The sequence below is a fragment of the Heloderma suspectum genome, chromosome 3 (assembly GCF_057233095.1).
Source record: "Heloderma suspectum isolate Gila_16-S chromosome 3, 16-S_ref, whole genome shotgun sequence".
In the NCBI taxonomy this organism is placed as follows: domain Eukaryota; kingdom Metazoa; phylum Chordata; class Lepidosauria; order Squamata; family Helodermatidae; genus Heloderma; species Heloderma suspectum.
The window spans coordinates 25,485,607-25,510,271 of record NC_139460.1 but is presented as its reverse complement, the minus strand read 5'-3'; the positions used below and the strand labels follow the sequence as shown (position 1 = coordinate 25,510,271).

Genomic DNA, 24,665 nt, shown 5'->3' with positions numbered 1-24,665 from the left:
ACGGTCCGTACTACACTGAGCTTAGTGGGCTACAAATTGTACCAGCATTATTCAGCATGACTGCTGCTGAGAAGACAAACAACATGGACTCCAAAACAGTGCAGGAAACTGATTTTGTGAAGGGGCTCCCCACACGGTTCAGGCATTTTAACCACAACAGCAAAACCATTCTTTCTGGGGCTGTGATTTCTGTAAGGCCTTGCTGCTCTGCCTGGCCTAATCCACCTGGCTTGGGAGGACTGTGCTCTTGTTTAGGGCTTATTGCTGCTTTTGGATAAGATATACTTTCTTTCTTTTTTGCTGCTATTTGGATTTTGCTTTTGTATTCTTTTTAATAAGATCTCAGTATAAATTTTTACCCCTTCATGGATCACTGCCTTGTTGTGGCGAAGGGGCTTGCGTAACTCAATGAAGCCATAAGCTACGCCATGCAGGGCCACCCAAGACGGACAGGTCATGGCGGAGAGTTCTGACCAAATGTGGTCCACTGGAGAAGGAAATGGCAACCCACTCCAGTATTCTTGCCAACCACTGTGGCCAAAGAAGCTGAGGTTGATCGGTTCTATGAAGTCCTACAACACCTTCTAGAACTAACACCAAAAAAAAGATGTCCTTTTCATCATAGGGGATTGGAATGCTAAAGCAGGAAGTCAAGAAATCACTGGGATAACAGGCAAACATGGCCTTGGTGTATAAAATGAAGCAGGACAAAGGCTAATAGAGTTTTGCCAAGAGAACACGGTGATCATAGCAAACACTCTTTTCCAACAGCACAAGAGGTGACTGTACATATGGACATCACCAGATGGTCAATATCGAAATCAGATTGATTATGTCCTTTGCAGCCAAAGATGGAGAAGCTCTATACAGTCAGTAAAAACAAGACCTGGAGCTGACTGTGGCTCACATCATGAGCTTCTTGTTGCAAAATTTCGGCTTAAATTGAAGAACGTAGGGAAAACCACTAAACCATTCAGGTATGACCTCAATCATATCCCTTATGAATATACAGTGGAGGTGAGGAATAGATTTCAGGGATTAGACCTGATAGACAGAGTGCCTGAGGAACTATGGACGGAGGTCCGTAACATTGCTCAGGAGGCAGCAACTCAATCCATCCCAAAGAAAAAGAAATGCAAGAAAGCAAAGCGGCTGTCTGATGAAGCTTTACAAGTAGCTGAGGAAAGAAGGGAAGCAAAAAGCAAGGGAGAAAGGGGAAGATATATTCAACTGAATGCGGCATTCCAGAGAATCGCAAGGAGAGACAAGAAGGCCTTCTTAAATGAACAATGCAAAGAAATCGAGGAAAACAACAGAATGGGAAAGACTAGAGATCACTTCAAGAAAATCGGAGATATCAAGGGAACATTTTGTGCAAAGACGGGCATGATAAAGGACAAAGAAGGCAGGGACCTAACAGAAGCAGATGAGATTAAGAAGAGGTGGAAAGAATACACAGAAGAACTATACAGGAAAGATCTTAATGTCCCTGATAGCCATGGTAGTGCCATCACTGAACTTGAGCCGGACATCCTAGAGAGTGAAGTCAAGTGGGCATTAGGAAGCATTACTAACAACAAAGCTAGCAGAGATGACAGTATTCCAGCTGAGCTATTTAAAATCCAAAAAGATGATACTGTTGAAGTGCTGCACTCAATATGCCAACAAATTTGGAACACTCAACAGTGGCCACAAGACTGGAAAAGGTCAGTTTACATTCCAATTCCAAAGAAGGGCAATGCCAAAGAGTGTTCAAACTACTGTACAATTGCGCTCATTTCACATGCCAGCAAGGTTATGCTCAAAATCCTACAAGCTAGGCTTCAGCAGTATGTGAACTGAGAACTACCGGAAGTATAAGCTGGGTTCCGAAGAGGTAGAGGAACTAGAGATCAAATCGCCAACATTCGCTGGATCATGGAGAAAGCAAGAGAATTCCAGAAAAACGTCTATTTCTGCTTCACAACAAACTCTGGTGAATTCTTAAAGAGATGGGAGTACCAGACCACCTTACCTGTCTCCTGAGAAACCTGTACGAAGGTCAAGAAGCAACAGTAAGAACCAGACATGGAACAACCGATTGGTTCAAAATTGGGAAAGGAGTACGACAAGGCTGCATATTGTCGTCCTGCTTATTTAACTTATATGCAGAGTACATCATGAGAAACTCCAGGTTGGATGAATCACAGGTCGGAATTAAGATTGCCGGGAGAATTATCAACAACCTCAGATACACAGACGATACCACCCTAATGGCAGAAAGTGAAGAGGATCTAAACAGCCTGTTGTTGAGGGTGAAAGTGGAGAGTGCAAAAGCTGGTTTGAAACTCAACATTAAAAAAACGAAGATCATGGCATCTGGCCCCATCACTTCAATCCTAAAGGAAATCAACCCTGACTGCTCACTGGAAGGACAGATACTGAAGCTGAAGCTCAAATATTTTGGCCACCAAATGTGAAGAGAAAACTCCCTGGAAAAGACCCTGATGCTGTGAAGGATTGAAGGCAAAAAGAGAAGGGGACAGAAGAGGATGAGATGGCTAGATAGCATCTCTGATGCCATGAATATGGACTTGAGCACACTCCGGGAGAGAGCGCAGGACAGGAAGGCCTGGCGTGCTATGGTCCATGGGGTCACGAAGAGTCGGACAAGACTTAACGACTGAACAACAACAATAAATTGTTAACTGATGGTTTAATCTTAGTGTAATATTGAATTTATTAATATAAGGCGTTTTGAGTGGCCTATCGAAATCATATTGTTATAATAGTTTGATACTTTGCTGACATGCCCTGCAATCGCTACTTACATTGAAACGTTCTATTTTATTATTGTTGTTCTGTTCTGACAATTGATAGCTGCTCTGGGCATGGCTGGGCAAGAAAAAGTGGCATACAAATAAATCAGCAATGACGATGATGTATGTGGCTGTCACGGTTTCACTGATGACACATCACTTGCTTGAGCTGGCTTGGTCTATCACCTGTGGTACAGTGGCAAATTTTGAAGTGTAGGTGTTCATCATGACAGTCTCCAGGAAGAGACCCAAAATGCAGGCCGCCATGTTGATGTCTATCAACAAATGCATTTTAGCAATGTTCATCTCCACCAAGTGCAGCAGGGCAGGCCACCGCAAAATCCTTTGCATTACAACAGCTCACAGCTGTATATTGTTGCTGAGAAAAGGCATCCCCCCAGCTCCTGTGAGGAGCAGCTAAGCCCCAGCTACTGTGAGTGAGCAGCTCAGCTCAGAGAGAGCAGGAAATTCTGAGCAGGGGGCAGATGACATCAGCATCCCTGCTAATCGAAAAGTGTTGCATCCCTGTGAGACCTGGCTCCACTACACCACTGTCTACCACATGCTGAACCTTGGTATAAGCCACTCATATGGAGTTGCCTGTTTACATGAACATCACCCCCTGAGCCTTCCTGACACAATGATGTAGGGGCAGCTTCCTATGTAAACTGGTCTTTAAGGTTTTATTATTATAGGACAGCGTGCTGTGCCCTGAATTGATACTGTTGTTCTTGAGCAGAGGCAGCACAGGGTGCGTTCACACATGTTCACATCACTTGTTTGCAACATCAAGGCTGGGCGTGCTTGCATGGGTGTGTGTGGCAAACCCTCGACAACAAAACCACTCACAAAGCTTTCGCATAACCCAACAAATGCTTTAATACAATGCTTTTCAAGAGAGGCAGTTAACACTTTTGGGCCTGATTCGGAGGCCTGGTCTAACACATGGAATAGAATGCAGTGCTAGATTCGATTGCAGGTGGAAATTGCATTTTTGAAGTATGCTGCATGCTAAAGCAAGCAAGCAAACAAACAAACAAACAAAACACACCTCCCTGCAAATAATTTTTTTCAGACCATCAGGGAAAAAACATTCTATCACAGTTCAGTGCTTGCTGTGCTAGTTTTCTACTTGCTTAGTCTCTTTTAGATTTTTTACATAAATATTAAAATATGCAACAACCACTGCAGTCTGTGGCGGTACAGACAATTCTTTTACTTAATGGCTTTACAACCGTGTCTCCAGTTCATTGTACGTCATGTGTAGACCAGGCCAGAGTGATGAGACATTGCATGATGTACATGCCTGTATGAAAATTGCCTCTGCATTTGTTAGACTTAACGAATAATGAACAATACAGCGGTGAATGACAGGCTGGCAACTCATAAAAGGGATATGGTAATGGGGAAAAGGCACCCATGTAATTGACCAAACTCTGTATTTACTGCCAAATCACCAAAAGAATTAACTTCAAACAGATGCTATTAATCCCAGTACTGCATAGAATTTACAGAACACATAGCTTATGAAAGAGGACACACTTCACCAGGGGTGCTGTCAGGACAGGACTTTGGAGCAGATGTGTAGGGCCTCACTCAGCAAATGTTGGCTTATCACATTTTGAATTCAGCGAAGTAATACACATTACTACCTAAAGGGGGAGGGGGCAAAAGACCATTAAGCCCAGCAACTAAAATGACCTAACTGCAGATCACAAGGTACTTGTCAAATTTGCAGGAGAAAATTCAAAAGCTCAAAGAGTTTCATGTCTCAAACCAGTAGCAGAGATATAATGGCTTTTATTTAAGGCTCAAAATTATTCTCACCTCTTGTCTCATTTACTTTTTGGATCATTTAAGCTTCAGGATCCTCTTACTTAATTCATATTTATTTATTTAGCTGGTGTCCTGCCTTCTTCTATTTTGAAGGATCCAAGGTAAAACATGAAACAAATGAAAAGCTGTAACTTATTTATATGGTTGGCGTTCTGATAAGGGATAACAGTATTTTAGGGCAGTCAGATTACAGTATTTCAGGGCAGGCAGATACTATAAATATAATTTATTAATAGTTATATGGATAAGACACAAATTAACGAAGGCAGAAAACCAAAACACACACATATTGCATTAAAAATGACTTTTAAAACAAAAATCAAACTTTGATTAATTGGTGTTCAAATTAATTGTATTTGCAGCCCTATAAATGACATACATTGCATTTGCAAATTGTTACCTCTGTGGACAATTATCAAAAGTTTAAACAAATGTTTAAAGCAAAGACTTCCTTGAAATGACTGGAACCAACTGAGAATCAGTTGCTCAGCTGAAAAAACAAGAACACAGATTTGCCAATCTTTCATTTTGAGTTTCTTATTTTTGGCAGATTTGATCTGATGGTTGAAAAATCAAATCAAAGTGAATTTCTAGTTAACAACAGTGGATGACAGAAACAGTACCATTTTCAGTTTCAAAACACAGAAAATTTAAAAACCCAAACCCTGTTGACTATTTTCATTAGATTCTGTTCCACGTACAGGGAGATATATAATCTGCAGTTGCAGAAGTCGAAGGAAATCTACCACACGCAGGGCTAACTGGCAGACCCCCGTATCTGTGTCAGATTAAAAGAAAAAAACATAGTTCTTTTGCTTGTTACCATGGATACCATGAAGATACTGCTGTCCACTAACTATTACTAGAGAAAGACAACATAATTCTCTGGAACGAGTCCTGTTTTGCCTTCATATGTTGCTTTTAGCCATCCTGGTTCCACAGACGGATATACTATTAAGAAAAAGAAAGAGAGTGTATTACTTTCATCTGATATTGCATCCTCTTTTGTGTACATTTCAATGTTTTGCATATGTTTGTTTGTGTGTGTGTGTGTGTGCGCACGCACGCATTTATCTATATCTATATACATATCTATATCACACACACAGACACACACAATGATGTGTGTATGGACATGTATGTATTTTATAGTCACATACACCACTGTCATCACAATATAGTCAAATCCGGATGGATAGCCATGTTAGTTGCATCAAAAACAACAAGGGATCCTGTGAAATCTTAAATATGAACAAAATTTATCATGGCTCTAAGGTGCCACAAAACTGATGTTTTTGCTCAGTATTTTCTCAGTAATGAGAAAATACTCCTTCATGGATCACTGCCTTGTTGTGGTGAAGGGGCTTGCGTAACTCAGTGAAGCCATAAGCTATGCCGCGCAGGGCCACCCAAGACAGACAGGTCATGGTGGAGAGTTCTGACAAAATGTGGTCCACTGGAGAAGGAAATGGCAACCCACTCCAGTATTCTTGCCAAGAAAACCCCATGGAACGTATCACAAGGCTAAAAGAGATGACGCCGGAAGATGAGCCCCTCAGGTCGGAAGGTGTCCAATATACTACTGAGGAAGAGCAGAGGGAATTTCCAAGTAGCGCCAGAAAGAGTGAAGCGGCTGGGCCAAAACCAAAAGGACGCTCAGCTGTGGATGTGTCTGGTGGTGAAAAGAAAATCCAATGCTGTAGAGAACAATATTGTTTAGGAACCTGGAATGTAAAATTAATGAATCAAGGTAAGCTGGAGGTGGTCAAACATGAGATGGCAAGATCGAACATCGACATCTTGGGAATCAGCGAACTAAAATGGACAGGCATGGGCGAATTTAATTCAGGTGACCATTATATCTACTACTGTGAGCAAGAATCCCTTAGAAGAAATGGAGTAGCACTCGTAGTCAACAAAAGGTTGGGAAAAGCAGTACTGGGGTACAATCTCAAAAAATGACAGAATGATCTCAGTACGAATCCAAGGCAAACCATTCAACATCACAGTAATTCAAGTTTATGCCCCAACCACTGATGCCGAAGAAGCTGAGGTTGATCGGTTCTATGAAGACTTACAACACCTTCTAGAACTAACACCAAAAAAAGATGTCCTCTTCATCATAGGGGATTGGAATGCTAAAGTAGGAAGTCAAGAAATCACCGGGATAACAGGCAAGCATGGCCTTGGTGTACAAAATGAAGCAGGACAAAGGCTAAAAGAGTTTTCCCAAGAGAACACGCTGATCATAGCAAACACTCTTTTCCAACAGCACAAGAGGCAACTCTACACATGGACATCACCAGATGGTCAATATCGAAATCAGATTGATTATGTCCTTTGCAGCCAAAGATGGAGAAGCTCTATACAGTCAGTAAAAACAAGATCTGGAGCTGACTGTGGCTCAGATCATGAGCATCTTGTTGCAAAATTTCAGCTTAAATTGAAGAACGTAGGAAAAACCACTAAACCATTCAGGTATGACCTCAATCATATCCCTGATGAATATACAGTGGAGGTGAGGAATAGATTTCAGGGATTAGACCTGACAGACAGAGTGCCTGAGGAACTATGATGGAGGTCGGTAACATTGTTCAGGAGGCAGCAACTCAATCCATCCCCAAGAAAAAGAAATGCAAGAAAGCAAAGTGGCTGTCTGATGAGTCTTTACAAGTAGCTGAGGAAAGAAGGGAAGTGAAAAGCAAGGGAGAAAGGGGAAGATATATCCAACTGAATGCAGAGTTCCAGAGAATCGCAAGGAGAGACAAGAGGGCCTTCTTAAATGAACAATGCAAAGAAATCAAGGAAAACTATAGAATGGGAAAGACTAGAGATCTTTTCAAGAAAATCGGAGATCTCAAGGGAAAGTTTTGTGCAAAGACGGGCATGATAAAGGACAAAGAAGGCAGGGACCTAACAGAAGCAGATGAGATTAAGAAGAGGTGGAAAGAATACACAGAAGAACTATACAGGAAAGATCTGAATGTCCCTGATAGCCATGATAGTTCCGTCACTGAACTTGAGCCGGACATCCTAGAGAGTGAAGTCAAATGGGCCTTAGGAAGCATTACTAACAACAAAGCTAGCGGAGATGAAGTATTCCAGCTGAGCCATTTAAGATCCTAAAAGATGATGCTGTTAAAGTGCTGCACTCAATATGCCAACAAATTTGGAACACTCAACAATGGCCACAAGACTGGAAAAGGTCAGTTTACATTCCAATTCCAAAGAAGGGCAATGCCAAAGAGTGTTCAAACTACCGTACAATTGTGCTCATTTCACATGCCAGCAAGGTTCTGCTCAAAATCCTACAAGCTAGGCTTCAGCAGTATGAAAACCGAGAACTACCGGAAGTACAAGCTGGGTTTCGAAGAGGCAGAGGAACTAGAGATCAAATTGCCAACTTTCGCTGGATCATGGAGAAAGCAAGAGAATTCCAGAAAAACGTCTATTTCTGCTTCACTGACTATGCTAAAGTCTTTGATTGTGTGGATCACAACAAACTGTGGCAAATTCTTAAAGAGATGGGAGTACCAGACCACCTTACCTGTCTCCTGAGAAACCTGTATGAGCGTCAAGAAACAACAATAAGAACCGGACATGGAACAATCGATTGGTTCAAAATTGGGAAAGGAGTACGACAAGGCTGCATATTGTCGCCCTGCTTATTTAATTTATATGCAGAGTACATCATGAGAAACGCCGGGTTGGATGAATCACGGGTCGGAATTAAGACTGCTGGGAGAATTATCAACAACCTCAGATACGCAGACGATACTACCCTAAAGGCAGAAAGCGAAGAGGATCTAAACAGCCTCTTGTTGAGGGTGAAAGAGGAGAGTGCAAAAGCTGGTTTGAAACTCAACATTAAAAAAACGAAGATCATGGCATCTGGCCCCATCACTTCCTGGCATATGGAAGGGGAAGAAATGGAAGCAGTGACAATTTTTATTTTCTTGGGCTCCAAGATCACCGCAGACGATGACTGTAGCCATGAAATTAAAAGACGCTTGCTCCTTGGGAGGAAAGCTATGGCAAACCTAGACAGCATAGTAAGAAGCAGAGACATCACCTTGCCGACAAAGGTTCGTATAATCAAAGCTATGGTTTTCCCAGTAGCAACGTATGGCTGTGAGAGCTGGACTGCAAGGAAGGCTGAGTGCTGAAGCATCAATGCTTTCGAACTGTGGTGCTGGAGAAGACTCTTACAAGTCCCCTGGACTGCAAGGAGGTCAAATCAGTCCATCCTAAAGGAAATCAACCCTGAGTGCTCATTGGAAGGACAGATACTGAAGCTGAAGCTCAAATCTTTTGGCCACCTAATACGAAGAGAAAACTCCCTGGAAAAGACCCTGATGCTGGGAAGGATTGAAGGCAAAAGGAGAAGGGGACAGCAGAGGATGAGATGGTTAGATAGCATCACCGATGCAATGAATATGGACTTGAGCACACTCCGGGAGAGAGTGCAGGACAGGAAGGCTTGGCGTGCCATGGGGTCATGAAGAGTCGGACACGACTGAACGACTGAACAACAACAACGAGAAAATAACAACATACTGCATCTTACCATTGGAAAATATTGCCCCCTGAGGGAAGGAGAGTTCATGACTGTGTTCAGCCTTACAGGAATACATGGCCTTGGCTTGCCTGAAAAAGCATAGTTTATGTTATTACAGAAACAGAAGATGTAACACACTAAAAACTGTGTTACGGACACGTTTCTGTAAGTAATGTATATGACAAACACTGCATGAACCTTAACATCCCAGCCCCCACTCTTTTGCACAGGTTTCCCTGCCCGCTTCTTGCAAGCCTTAACTACAGTTAGGATAGCTCTGATGCTAATCCCTGCTCAGGCAGATGGCCTTCCCTTATACATACCCAGGCGACCTTTAAGCTCATCAGAGGAGGCCTTGTTATTCCAAAACTAATGGAATGTTGCCATGTAATACCCCAATGGTGGGCCTTCTCAGTGGCGGCACCCTAACCCTTTGGAAAACCCTCTCCTGTGCAGATTGGGAGGCAGAAAATGTAGCATCTTTCACACGCCTCCTGAAAGCACACTTGTTCGCCCAGGCTTTCCCAGGGCTGTAATTAAATTAAATCATGCCACTCTATCTTACTGCATCTTGTTTGCTTTTAATGTAATTGGGAATTGTTTTTAAGGCTGAGTTTTTAGTACTGCATTTTAGTCCTAAAAAATACTCCCAGAGCCAGGAGATCTGGGTTCTAGTCCCCACTTAGCCATGGAAGCTCACTGGGTGACTTTGGGCCTGTTACAGACTCTCAGCCCAGCCTACCTCACAGGGTTGTTGTTGTGAGGATAAAAAGGAGAGGAAGATAATGTAAGCCACCTTGGGTTCCTTGTAAAAGGAAAAAAGGTAGAATATAAATGCAATAAATAAATGATTTTAATATTTATATTTGAACCGCTGATGGATTTTATTATATTTGTATGTAAGCATCACCAATAAATAAATAAATAAATGGTTAAACCAGGGTGCAGACCCTCAGGACCAAATCCAGCTTTCCGGGGTTCCCCAGATGGCCCTGTGCCCTGGCACCACCCATTTCCCTCCACGCTGGTAGTTTGGCAGCTTATTGGCTTTTGTGCAGTTCTCTCCCCCACCTCCTGCATTCCAAAAGGTCAAGATGCCTCTCCTAAGGCTTAGTCACTGGCAGGCAGTAAGAGCTTTAAGCTAAAATATGTGGGTATGTTGGCTCCGCCCCTTTTGCCTTTGGCCCCGCCCACCACTGGAATGTGGCCCCCAAGAGCTTCACCAAATTCAGCCCTCATGCCAAAAGAGTTCCTGCACCCCTGGGCTCCTAATCAGGATTCATCTGGTTTCAAACCTTTAATTAAGAGTGACTTGGTCATGTAATGGTTAGCATCAGCAGTGACAACCTTGAACTGAGGTTATGGCTGCAAGGGGCAGTAGGGAGAGATGCATATGCTGGAGGAGGGAGCCACTCCTGATTACTTAGCCGTGGTTAAGGAAAGGGGAGTGCTACATCTGAACAAGCCCACTGTCAAATGGCTTGATTTATAAGAATTCTTATATATATATTTTTTTTTTAAATCAGAATTCAATATTGCTGCACCATTCGGATCATCAATACCTGTCTCCATCTGTCCTCTTCTCATGGTGCCACCTGAAGCACGTGACTTCACTTTGCTCCTAAGCTGCTCCCCAACGGGCAAATGGGATGATTTCATTATTTTTTTCTTTGGCAACATAGCATACAGTTAGGGATGTGCGAAAGTCACTTACCTTTTCGAAGGGGGTGATTCACGATGGGGGGAGGCGCTCCGCATCTCCCCCCAAAATCCTAACCCAGCTGGCTCCACTCCGTGGCAACTCCGCAGAGCTGCTGGCCGGGTGCATTCGCAGGCGTGCGGAGCCTGCGGATGCAAATGGCAGCGGATACGGCGGCCGCCATTTGTGCCCCTGTCTTTCGCCGTGATAGGCTATGTAAATATTTACATAGCCTATGATGGCAAAAAAACAGGAACGCAAATGGCAGCTGCTGTAGTCGCCGCCATTTACGTTCCATTTTTTTTGCCATGATAGGCTACATAAATATTTACATAGCCTATCACGGCAAAAATGGGGAAGCGAATGGCAGACGCAGCTGCGGCCACCATTCGCAAAGCAGCGTGAACGGCACCAGGTAAGTGCTCCATTTCACACGCCTTTTGCGGGGTGGTGGGGTGGGGGGCTTCGTTCCGCCACGGATTTCGGGGGCCCGAATGCACTGGCATTCGGCCTCACTGAGATCCGAGGCGGAATTCTCTGACATCCCTACATAAAGTGCAGATTGGCTTCCCCAACCCTTCTCTGTGGCCAACCAATGATAAGAAGTCCAGCTCATGTCGCAACACGTTGCCAGTGCCAAGAAGCTTGGGATAATATGCAGGGGAAGAGAGACACCACACAAACTATACCCTGCCCGTACGTCTGGAATACAAACTAGAGGTTGGAGTCTATTTTGTGGTTAGCGGTTTGTCTGAATGCATGAATGCAATCAGTGCATCCATCACCTCTTAAGCACACAGTAATTCCATTACCTTTGGCCTGTTTTCCAGTCCATGTCTTGCCTATTTCCTAAACCTCTGGATGAAAATGCTATTCTCTTTTACTATTCACAGCCTAAGGAGCTCTGATTTTCAAGATAAGAAATTATCATGTGCATTTGTGAAGATGGGATGCAATCTTTCCTGGCTATAATTCTCCCATTCATTCAATGCAGCCAGCAAAAGAGGGTATGAAACTAACATTGCCAGCCAGTACACATCCTTTAAGAAGATCCTCATTTTCTTTTGAATAAGCTACTGACTCAGGCCTTCTAGTACACAAGAGAGGGTTCTATAAATGGCATCTGTATTTCTAAGAAGCTAATGCTTTCCCTGAACTTGGCTAATAATGCCTATTGGTCTTCACATTTGCAGGCAGAAATTTTATATCTCCCCCCACAACTCCTCCCTTCCTTGCGGCTTCAGTGAGGATTGAAACCAAGACACCCAAATATTAGGGCATAAATATTATTTTACTTAGCACATTTGGATCCCACCATCCCTCTAAGAAAATCAGCAAGTAGTTCATTAAGTGTTCCTCCATTTCATTTTCATGAGCAGTCTATGGAAGGCATCCTTCTGTAGGATGGCATCGCAACTATCATCCAGTCACTAAGCCCACCTTCATCTCCTTCTGCTCTCTTCCTCTGGAGGGAAGAGCTTAGAAACTGGAGTGTATTATTCATTGGCAGGGGCCAGAAGAGGCTGCCCCCTCACCACACATGAACATATCCCTAATTATATTGTCCCTTTGTTTCTATTTTAATTTTAAGCTGCTCGGAAAGCCAATCTAGGCTTAGGACAGGAATATAAACATAAACAAACAAACCACCCTGTGAGGTAAGTTTGGTTTAAGCTAGCTGAAGGTTACCCTGTGAACTTCATGGCTGAGTGGAAGATCCAAATCCATTTCTTCCAGCACTCTACCCCCTACACCACAAGGCATAGTGTCACATGTGTGCAATGCAACACGTTTTGAAGACGAAATGCCTTCCTTCAAAATGGGCAAATGGAAGCGAGGCAAGATATGAAACTGAAAGAAACAGCTGTGAATGTTATTAGTGCCACACTGTTTGTCATCTTTTTTTTCTTTTCCTTTTTTAAGAGAGGGAGAGCTTAACATACAGTGAAGTAAAATGCCAAAAACATAGATGTTCCAGATATTAAAGAAATAATCTCCTTAAGGCTGATGAAAGCACACACCTTCTAAATCACTAAAAGCGATTTAGATGTGGCATGCTTGCAATTGTTTGCACTGGGCCAAAGAGACAGAGTTGGCTCAGAACAATGCCCATCTGCACGGCAAGTCTGAGTGTTTCCCTGCTGCAACAGGGAAGTCCAGATGAAGATTTCTTCCTTCTTTTCTTCATTCCTGTTGGCCTCTCACTCATGCTATTCATTGTTATCATCCAACACTCCTACAAAGACGAAGGCAGAGCATCTGTTAACCCTGCCAACCTTGCCTGCTCTATCAGCAAAAGCAACATGTCCCTTTTGTCAGTTTCTTCCCTCACATGTACTGAGATGACACAATGCCGTGGGCAGGGAGCTGTAAAGTGTAGGGTGAAATGACAAATGGCGAGGAAGGCAGGAAGAAGGGAGGTACATGGTGCAAAACTGACTGATGTATTTTTCTTTCACTGTGGTGTACTGGTTAGGCAAGGGTCCCCAAACATTTTCGGCCAGTGGCAGATTTGTAATTTTGAAAGCATGTGTGAGCGCTTTCACAAACTGGTTGTCAAGGGAGGGGGGCTTACCCATTCGTAAAATTGCTATGTGGTGAGCATAACACCTATTTCCCAGAAGGCAAACTGGTGAGACTTCAAGAAAAGTAACTCACCCAAGAACCTAAATACAGGGCAAAGGTGGGCTCTGACAGCCAAAACACAAAACTACTCTTTTAAACCCAAACAAAGATGGCACTTGAGGGCACCATTTCACTTTGCAGCAAGTCAGCCTCCCAGTTTTTTTTTTAATTACAAAAAATCTTAAGAAATATAATGAAAATCAGGAGGGACAGGGAGCCTGGCATGCACAAAGAGAGGTGTCTACAGACACATTGGTGCCTATGGGCACCGCATTAGAAACTCTAAGGTTAGAGAGAGAGACTATTATTTCTTTTTATTTATCTATTAACTAGATAAACTGGTGGACGGACTCGGTTTTGCATGCAATGGAGTAACCCTTAGTTTGACAGCAAAGCTTTCAAGTAAACATACACAGGTTAGTTGGACAGCTGTCCACTCTGTTGGAATGAAGCCATGTCTGCTGGCATCCCTAGGCACCGCCCCTGCCATGGTACACCCCTACAGTCCTCTGGGGAAGGGGTCTGTCCACTCCTTTTTCCTGATGTGGCAGCTTCCCCACAGCATATACCTTTGTACCTTAGCCTACTAATCTCCCGTGGCTTCAGACTGTATGGCCTCCAAAGCTTTGTCCAGCTTTGCTGGCTAGGGAAGTCTTCCCCTAGTGGCTGAAGAAGTTACTGCTGGCTTCAAGCACATGGACACATTAAAATTAATTAAAATTTAAGTGTTTAAAAAACAAAATAACCACGAGGTGCACACTGCTATGGTCCCCTTAGTGTGCACGCCACGTTTCAGGTGTTTAGGTTTTATGGTCTTGGTGCTATGGTGCTGATAGATGGACAGACAGACAGACATCCTCCTTTATTATTATAGTTTAATTATTAACATTTATATACCACTTTATTTGCTAAAAAGTCACCAAGGCAGTGCACAACAATTAAAACAATAAAGGGAAAGAACATTAAAAACAGTAAAACATTAAAACATTAACGACATAATTTAAAAGTGTCATGGATCTGCCACAAAAAGTCCTCAATGTGGCTGAAATGATTACTGAAGGAAGTGATTATTCCCCCAGACACACACACAAGCTAAAGCTGTCTTGTCTTGGAGCTGCAAGCCCCAAGCAATTAAGTGTGGTAATTGGAAATCCAAAGAATTAAATAAATATAAGGTACCAATAAAGAAGATACAGGTTTACATGCAGGTTCATAATGAATTCTGGGTAACTGGCATAAAAATAATGGTCAAGATGACCTGGATGGTATCCAAAGAGAAAATGCTGATTTAAAGTCCTATCACTTGGGCCAAAAGTTTATTTGAGTAATGAATAGGTGTGAGACTGTGTTATTCCAGGTCAAAAATGTACTTAAACTTTTCACTTATCAATTAATGAGCAAAAATATTGTGTATGATATACACATCAAAAAGCTTGATACAGAGATGTCTAGAAAAATTTATAGGCTTAAGTTTAATGGCAAATTTGGGGCAAGGAGTTATCAATGGTATAATTCAAAATTGATCTTATCTAGTCTGAAAGATGTATGTGTCTTTTATGTATGTTCCAAATTTTAAGCATGCTTAGTAACAATGAAATAATTAAGACTGTGAACCCTAATTTATGGGACAGTTGATAGTATTAGTTATGAGGTAATTTCTATACAACAGTATAAATATGTGTTGCTTTTAAAATGAGGGAGATTCTTCTTAGAAGCTCAGCAGGCCTGGATATCTGTCAGCTGAATGGTTTATTCAGTACTGGATACGGAATTCGGTACTTGGTAGGGAGGGGCCATAGCTCAGTGTGACAGAGCACCTGCTTTGCATGCAGAAGGTCCCAGATTTGATCCCTGGCTTCTCCAGGTAGGGCGAGGGAAGAATCCTGCCTGAAACCCTTGAGAGCCACTGCCAGTCAGTGCTGACAATACGGGGCTAGATGGACCAATGGTCTGAGTCAGTATAAGGCAGCTTCCTACGTTTCTACTTAGTATGAGATCTCTCCTTTTCACAGTATTAAGACTAGAAGCCTAAAAACAAGAGATGTTTAAGAAGTTCTATTTCCTTTTAAGCTGTTAAGATCTAAAGATTCTTAGCAAAGCTCTGTTTAACAACAAATGTTTTAATGTCATTATAGGTAAGTTATATTCTTATGTGATGTTATAAGCATATTTGTAATAAAAACAAAACACGGATCAAAAAAGATTTTCCTGTACTAATTCTTGTTAGTACAAAACCTAGATTGTAACCCATGAATCAATCTTAGACGTACACTTTGTTTAGAAGTATCTTATCTGCTATTGGATGGTAAACAGACAACTAAATGCTCTCAAAGTACTGAACTATAGACCGATAGGTCAAACAAAGCCCCTAAACTGTAACAAAAGACTAAATTAAAAAGATGTGTTTTCACACCCTTTCTAAAAGCCAAGTGAGTGGGGGCCAATTATAGTTCTTGAGGGAGTGCATTCCACTGTTTGGGAGCGACACAGGAAAAAGTCCTTTCATGTGTGCCCAACACTTCCATTCCATTCTTCCATTCGTAACCCTCTTGTGTTCCCCCACTGCTTCTACTGTCTTTTTTCTAATCATAAAAAAATCCATGAAGAAGAAAAAGATGGAATAGGTGCACAGTGCCTTTAGACTGGTAGCGCTACGAGTCCTATATGTGGTAGCACCCTTGGACAGGGGAGACCTGCGGTCAAATGCCCGCTCAGCCATCGGTTGGTGACGTTGGGCACTCCCAGCCTATCTTACCGCACGGGCTTTATTGTGGGGATAAAAAAATATGGGGGAGGAACAGTATCTGCTGCCTTCCACTCCTTGAAGGACAGGCAGGATATAAAATGCAGGAAAAGAAATCTCCTAACCCGAATGGCCATTTTCAGGGTTCAAGCCAGCCTGCCTTGCCCTCCTCCAGGATACTATAAGCTGCATGGGGCTCAAGCAGGCAAAGTCCCCACCACCCCACTGCAAGCTTTCCATTTTTCTTTTCCAGCTGATACACAACATTTCCTACCTCCTGGAATCCAGATCAACCCACCATAGAAGTTTCCTTTCTGTCTATACCTCCATTTGCAGATGGAAGTAGGTTACACTTCTATGGAAACTTCTGTGTTAGCCTTCTTCAACCTGCAAGGTAAATTCTAAAGTATGGGTGGACATGCAGAGAAAACTACAATTCCATTTTGTCAAATATATTTGGAAGCATAATTGCCAATTAAGGAATTTCCAGCAAGGCCTCTCCTATTTCTAGTGATCCCTCTCTGCCACCGGTTTCCCTCCCCACACAGGTTACCCCCTCCCCATTTTCAAAGGTAAGCCTTTCTTCCCCTTGAGAAAAGGATGAGGAGTTGGCAGAAAGGGCTGTCTGGAGGCAAACCTGAATTTGGTGTGTGTGGAGTGTGTGGCTGGGCTCAGTTTGAAATTGGATGAGCATTTCCCATCTTTGTATTTTGAATTCTCCCTATTTATTACTACTCCCTATTATTACTACCATCACCACTATAATTAAAAATGTAGAGTCTAAGGATTAAAAAAAAAAAAAATTCCTAGCCCTCCCGACTGCATAGTACTTCAACACATGCTGAGACCTACAGAGGCAAAGGGAAAAAAGGTCAGGCTAGAGGCCTGTTTTTGTTGTTGTTGGGATGGGGTATCCCTGAGAGGATTAGTTTCATTTCTCTGGTTAAGTTTCAGTGAAATTTCCCCAGTTAAGTTTCATTTCTTCAAGTATGAAATAGTACTTTCTGTTTTGAGGGAGAAGGGTATAGAAAGAGAGCGAGAGAGCCAGTGACAGCAGGAAGCAGCTTAGAGGAACCTAAGTGCAGCTAGGGTAAAGGAACTTGTATTTTGCAAATTTTATTCTCTCTTAATGCCTTTTGTATCACTTAGCTCTATTGTGTAAATACCTTCAGTTGTGATTTGCTTGCTTTAAATTTACCAATAAACTGTTGTGTTAAACCCCAGGTGTCTGGAGTGTCAATCACCCCAGTCTACAGCCTAAACCCCACGTTGTTAGGAGAGGGAAGTTCAAAAGAGGGGAGTTGGTGCTCTTAAGGAGGCAAGAGATCCTTAAGGAGTTGCTCAGGGGGTCCAGGTCATAAGAGGAACCCTGACACATGCATATGAAATACTGAATGGATATAGTATTGTGAAGTACAACTTACCTTCCTAAGGGAACCTGTTTAAGCGAGCAACCACTTTCAAACAGCTGGGCCCTTGCTGCTACCCTGGAACATATGAAATTATTTCAGGTTTACATATGTTCTTTTGAATGCAAGAATTCAAATGCTCACAAAAAATCCCCTGAGCCAACTTACACAGACCCTGGTCTCTGATAGCCATTACTTGATGTCGTATCTAATCGCAGTCTTCTACACATTTTTGGAGGCAGGTCTGGGTTTTCTGGGGCCTTTGGTGTCTCTTTGGCATCTAGAGAAGCTAAACTCTGTACTGAACCGCTGCAGCTTTTGTTACCTAAATAACAAAAGGATCATATGAAACCACCTTTAGCAACTCTTAGTTTAGTCTTAAACATTTGGTGAGAAACAGGGGCCCAGGGAAGTGCATTACCACCTCACTCTAAGGCTGTGTGTGTGAGTGTGTGTGTGTGGTGTTGTTGCATTTACAGGAGAGGAGTGACAGACAGGAGGAGTGGTACTTAACCCTTTACCTACCCATTGCTTGGTTTAATTAATTTGTTTTGCCACTAGTGGAGAGAACACACACAGGGAGGAATGCAATGCACAAAGGAAGGTTAAACCCTCTCATTGCTTCAACCCTGCAAAATCAAACCCCTCTCCCACACACAGCTGGTTCGCAGCACAGAGACAGTAATCCAGGCTCTCAGGTCTGCATGTATTGCTTACCTCAGTCCTTACTGTATATGCAAAACATGCATCACAACAGTTTCTCTTTTAATTATATCTTTCAACTTAGCAGGAACAGCACAGTTATTACTAAGTGTGATAAGACAAAAGCAAGTGCTGAATCAAGAATTTTCCTGGAAGATCATTATTGCAAAATATGGAAACAATACTGCACAATGATGGAAACAGCCTGATTCTTATCACCAGTAGGAAGAAAGTTAGGTTCTGTAATGTAAACACCAGTAAAGTTAAAGGTTTTTCTCAAGACAACGTTTCCGAAGTCTCTTACTTGAAATTCAGACAAGACCCATTTACTGAGAAAGAATGATAGACACCACAGGTTTTGCTGACCTAAAATTTCAGTTTCCTGCCCTGCTTGATTAAACTTTTGGTATTTTGCCATTTCTCTTATTATCTAAGCTCCTGCACCCTACACATTAAAACTTTTTTATATAAACGGAAATCAATAAAAATAGCTATTCACACCAACATTAATTGAGATAGGCTTTTAGATCTAGCTTGAGATCTAGCTTTTGAGATCTAGCTTTTCATAAATCGCCTACTGTTTCCCATCAGCCCTGTCAACACGGCTAGCCAAAACTCAATACTAGAGATAAAGTATCCTTGCATGTCTTTAATAAAAACTAGCAACTATTATCAATTCCATTGGGCAGTATCCAAGTCTGCCTGCATGCCAGCAGGATCCATCAATGGTCTAGTGCAATGGGGAACTAGCAGTTAAAAAAGCAACCAGAAACAAGCAGCAACACTAGTTTCCAGAACAGGGCAGGTCAGCAAAGATTGCAAAAAAAAAGCTTAGCTGACCTGTCCCAATCTGGAAACAGGTGTTTCCTCTTGTTTGCAGGGTTGTTTTTTTTTGAACCACTAGCTTTATAGGGATGTACGAAACTCACTTACCTTTTCGCGGAATTTTTCGCGGTGGGGGGGAGGCGCTCCGTCCCTCCCCCCGGAATCTTCAACGGGGGGGGAGGCGATCCGGTCCTCCCCCCCGGAATCCTCGATGGCCGGCTCCACTCCGCAGCCAGGCCGCGGAGCAGCTGGCCAAGGCCATCCACAGCCGGATTTCCAGAAGCAGACGGGCTGCTGCGGACGCAAATGGTGGCTGCCGTAGTGGCCGCCATTTGCATCCAGCCAGGCAGCTGTGATAGGCTACGTAAGAATTTACGTAGCCTATCATGGCTAACCCCCTCCCCAAAACCCCAGCGTACGCAAATGGCGGCGGCTATGGCGGCCGCCATTTGCATTCCCTATTTTTTGCCGTTTTATCCTACATAAATATTTACGTAGGCAATTACGGCGAAAAAAAGGGAACCACAAATAGCGTAGTGGGCGCTATTTGCGTTCCTTTCTTTTTCACTGTAAAAGCCTACGTAAATACTTATGTAGGTTAAAAGGGCGAAAAAAAAAGGAACGCAAATAGCGGCCACTACGCTATCTGCATTCCCCTTTTTTTCGCCGTAATAGCCTACGTAAATATTTTCGTAGGCTGGAACAGTGAAAAATAGGGAATGCAAATGGCGGCCGCTGTAGCCGCCGCCATTTGCGTACGCTGGTTTTTTTTGGGGGGGAGGGTTAGCCGTGATAGGCTACGTAAATTCTTACGTAGCCTATCACAGCTACAAAGATGCCAATGGCGGCTGCAGCAGCCCGGCCGCGGCCAGCCAGGAGACCAGCCGCTGCCGCCGGAACCACCGCCGCCAAATCCGCCACATCCGCCCCAGGTAAGTGCTGTCCTGGGGGATTCCGCGGGGGGGGGGGGCAGGAGGCTGTTCCGCCACCGATTCCAGGGGGCCGGATTCTAAAGAATCTGGCCTCAATGGAATCTGTGGCAGAATTCTCTGCCATCCCCACTATTGCACGAGTGGTGGGTCCCCCTTGCAGAACAGAATGAGCGGGAGTGCAGCAGCAGTATTGGATACTGCCCTTTTTATGCACTCCATTTGTTTCTTGGTACACGCTGTTAAATATACAGCTCTTTCTTGTTAACTGTAAGGCAATGAAACACACAGGGCTTACCTTCAGCAGATGGGATTGACCTAGTGGATGAAGCTGTTGATCTTTTCATTCCAGAGAGACTATACAGCTCTCTTTTGGTCAGTTCTACTGGTGGAGTCACATTTTCTGGATCGGTGATAGAGGTAACACTCTGACAGTCAGACTCTACATCTGTTTTTGCTGCATCCTCCTTTGAGGAGGATTCAGGACTTGTGGTCCAAAGACCGGAATTCTTCTGTCCATTGGATGATGGGGATGAGGCAATCCATGGAACTCCTCCTGCTTTTTCCCTGGGCTGAGAAGATGCAGGTTTTGTGGTGCTGTTTTGTTCTGATGAGTGAGATGAGAGTGATTCTATGCTGCCCATAGGGGTGCTGTCTGGACTGCTACTGTATGAATCACCTGAAAGGTGGAAAGGTTGGTGGTGGGGAGGAAAAAAAACAGTTGCCGTTTCTCAGGGTCTAATTATGCTTTCTTGCTTGGTGGGCAACGCTATCTGCTCGTTAACCAAAATGCTCATTGTGAAGGATTGTTGGTTTCACCCCAACAACCCTGCAAGGTAGGACAGGCCCAACTTGGCCACAGATTTCCCCACAGTAACACAGTAGATCCCACCCAGGCCAATAAGGCACTCTATTTAGCACTGAAGTTATTCAGGTAGACCACACCAACTGAAGGTTGAATAAGCTTATTAAAAAGGGAAAGGGCAAAGAGAAAGGAACAGGGGAAGAGGTGGTAGGTTGTACAGGAAATTACAAGCAAAGTCAAACAAGTACAAAACTCTAAGCAAAACCAGAAACGCCAAACCTCAAGGCGCACACTCCCAAGAGTAAAACAATAAAGCTAGCTAGTCTATCCTATACATACCAAAGTATGGGCCTCTCAGGATAGCCATCGACCAGCAGCACACCCTAGTACTGTCAGGGCCAGAAGAGACACCTGCCCCTTTCCTGGCTTTCTTTTTATTGTCTAGCCCTAGCAACTCCAGGCAGATTTGGAGCACCCAAATCCAAACCCAGTCACCCCGCCCCATCCTCCCAAGGAGGTTGCATCTTCCCACCAGGCATGCTGTTATCACTTCCCCAGTTAGTCGGAGCAACCCATGGCCTTGAGCTACCAGGCTGAAAAACAGCCAAAACCCATCAACCTCCAAGTGGCTGCTGTATACATGACTGCCCCAATGGCCCTCAAAATTCTTACTCTATTAACCCATTCTTGACACTCATTATCTAAAATGCATCATGGCCTAAATCAGGCATAGGGAACTAATACCTATGGGGGTACCCCATCCATCCGTCCAGCTTCCTCCCTAGGTCCTGCCCCCTCTTCACTAGGGAAAAGCTTCTTCCTTTCTCAGCACTCAGTAGGGAAAAGCTCTTGTCGCCAATCAGCTGTTGATCAGAGATAAGAACTTTTCACTGTTAGGGAGAGTGGGTGGAGCCTGGGGAGGAAGCTGCCAAGTGATTCAGTCTTGCTTACTTTTGAGGCTTGTCCTGCTTACTAGTGACTAGACATGCTGCTCAACCTTACTTCTGATTAGACTTGAAGAGGCTTGTCCTGCTTACTTCTGAGTAGGCTTAAAACTGGGCGGGGGGGAATCATGTTCAGCACCATCCACTCTGACTCTGGTCTCACAACTCTGCCTTTGTCCCCATCCACAGGTGGAATGCAGCCCATGAAACCTTTCCAAGATTGGAATTCAGCTCTTGGACTGAAAAAAGGTCCTCCACTCCTGGTCTAAATGAATAGTACCAATTTTAATCAGGACTGTATTTCTTCCATGATTCTGCACAAGTGCAGGAAAAGCCACAGAGTTTGGTACAGGCTACAGAAACCAGCATCCCAAGAATCTAGGTTTGGGGGGGCTCTTATGGTGGTGAAGATAGGCTATAAAGAATTTAAAAGAATTAAATTTTAAAAGACTTTTTGATTGCTACTTGTTTTACTTTTTTAATTATATGTTTAATGCCGCATTTTAAAACCATATTTTTCTATGTTTTAGCTGCTTTGATATTTATCATTTCTTTTAAAATTATTTAAAATTATATTTGATACTTTAAAAACTTTAAAAACATTATTTTAATGTGTTTTATCCTTGGTTCTATTGTATTTGTTTTTGATTATGTATGTCGCCTGGACAGCTTCATCTACAGCACAACTCATAAATTGAATAAATTATCATCATCATCATCATCATCAAAATGTGTAAGCCATGCCAGGCTAAACCTCTAAAGCCAGAGGAGATCTCAGTGGGCCTCCCAAAGGCCAAGGGACAAGACCTAAGCATCATGATCTGCTCAGTGATCCTTTTTCCTCATGTTTAGGAGAAGCAGAATTTCTAGACCAAGGAAATATACATAAATTTACATGGTTAATGCAGGTTGTAGATTCCAGGTTTTCCTGGCATGCAGGTTGTAGATTCCAGGCATAATTTGGATGACTTTAGCATCAAATATATTTATATAGACAGGAAGTGAAGACTACAAGCATACATGACGCCCTGATCTCAATCCTCCAGCAGTGAAACTATTGGGGTGTGATGTCACAGTTGAGCAAGGGAAACACTTGAAGCTAGCATTTGTCCCATCCGCACTTCTAACATTCACAGTGATATCATTTATTTATTTATTACATCTATTCTCTGCCGTTCTTCCATGATGGAGCTCAAGACAACTTACACAGTCTTCCAGGCAGTCTTTCCTTCAGATAATGACCAGACCCAGACCATCTTCATTTCAGCAGAGTTGCTGCATCATGTGTCTACAGACCAGCCTTCCCCAGCCTGGTACCCTCCAGGTGTCTTGGACTACAGCTCCCAGCATCCCCAGCCAGTATGGCCATTGCCCAATGTGCTGTAGTCCAACACATCTGGAAGGCACCAGGCTGTGGAACGCTGCTTCAAACCATGCCCTGTGGCTAATCATATATCCTTGGATGGCTCCTGCTGGTCCATGGGATGGGGATGGGCGAGAGGGAGGGAGGATGGGGATGACCTCGGAGGCTTATGGCCATCCAATGCAGAGTGGGAGGAGCAGCAGAAGCAATTGTTGCCTCCATGTTCCCCCTGCTCTGCATTTTAGCTTGATGGGCGTTTTCGCCCATTTAGTGGAGGTGTCAGGGAGGGGAGGAGGCTGGGGATAAGTATTATCCCCACGTCCTCAGTCCCTGCCCATGGGAACACCCCCCTTTTGTCCTCTCCGAAGGTACCTTTGCGACCTCAGAGAAGCAGCCAGCGTAGTTGTCTCCACGCTGTCTGCAAGGGGGAAGGGGTGGGGAGCTTGGACTCCTGGGTGCGAGGTCAGAGTGCTGTCTCTGATCTTGGATCCAGGAATCTGAAGCATCCCTTGCCCCTGGCTCTGTCTAGGGGCCATAGCATTGCTCTCTAAGAGCCCTATTAGTTTGGTGGACTTTGCTACTGTAGAGATGGGTTCACTGGGGACAAATCCATCTGCCTGTCTTAACTAACGAAAGCCTACTCTATTTGTCTCAGCACATTCAGATGATTTTGCTGGGGGGAAAGAGACACACAAAATACCCAGCAAAAGCTTGGAAACTTTCAAGTGACAACACAAGATCTATTTTACAGGACACAAAGTGCTAGCAGCAAGGAAAGCCGAGATCGACACTGTTATCGTTAAAAAAGGACAAGAAGCTCCACAGAGAAGCACCCCTTATGCTCAGAGCAAAGCAAATATTACCATCCATTAATTGCCAACCATGAGAACTGAAAATGTGCTGTAAGTCAGCTACACTTACTATCTGGGTCTGCTAAGCAGGGGGTATACCGTCCTTTTGGTTTGCGAGAGCCTGTGGAGAGGCAGATTGCTCTTGTCCTTCGTGAGCCTGATCGGGACTGAGGCTGCGGAAGAGGAATGTTGGGGTCCGGGGCTGTGTGGAATATCTGTCAGTTAAAAGCAAGGACTCTTAAAATATACATATTATTGAGAATCTTTTGAAGCATCCACATTTCCTTTAGGCCAAGAGATCATGGAGGGTCCATGGCCACTCAGCAATTTCATAGCCTGTAGAGTATACTCTTAAATTAATGCACTACAACAGCCTTCCTCATACCTGAGGGCCCTCTGGATGTGTTGGTCTGCAACTCCCATAATTCCGGGCAAGCATGGCCAATGGCCGTGCTTGCTGGGAATTATGGGAGTAGCAGACCAATACATCTGGAGGGTACCAGGTTGGAAAAGGCTGCACTAAACCAATTCTAGCACAAGAGTAAGCAAATCACCAAAGAAGGAAAGTTAGAACTGGA

General features: G+C 43.6%; 1 protein-coding gene across 1 annotated transcript in view; it reads right to left on the bottom strand.

The window, feature by feature from the left end:
* Positions 1-3,662: 3,662 nt before the first annotated feature.
* Positions 3,663-24,665, bottom strand: part of ARHGAP42 (Rho GTPase activating protein 42) — a 253,118-nt gene continuing 232,115 nt past the window's right edge. The window contains exons 19-24 of the mRNA XM_084842649.1: positions 24,158-24,302; positions 20,423-20,803; positions 17,837-17,993; positions 17,684-17,746; positions 9,202-9,281; positions 3,663-5,585 (exon numbers count right to left, since the gene is read on the bottom strand). Of these exons, the coding sequence (XP_084698775.1) occupies positions 5,497-5,585; positions 9,202-9,281; positions 17,684-17,746; positions 17,837-17,993; positions 20,423-20,803; positions 24,158-24,302 (915 nt within the window). The 3' untranslated portion in view covers positions 3,663-5,496. The remainder of the gene's footprint in view (positions 5,586-9,201; positions 9,282-17,683; positions 17,747-17,836; positions 17,994-20,422; positions 20,804-24,157; positions 24,303-24,665) is intronic.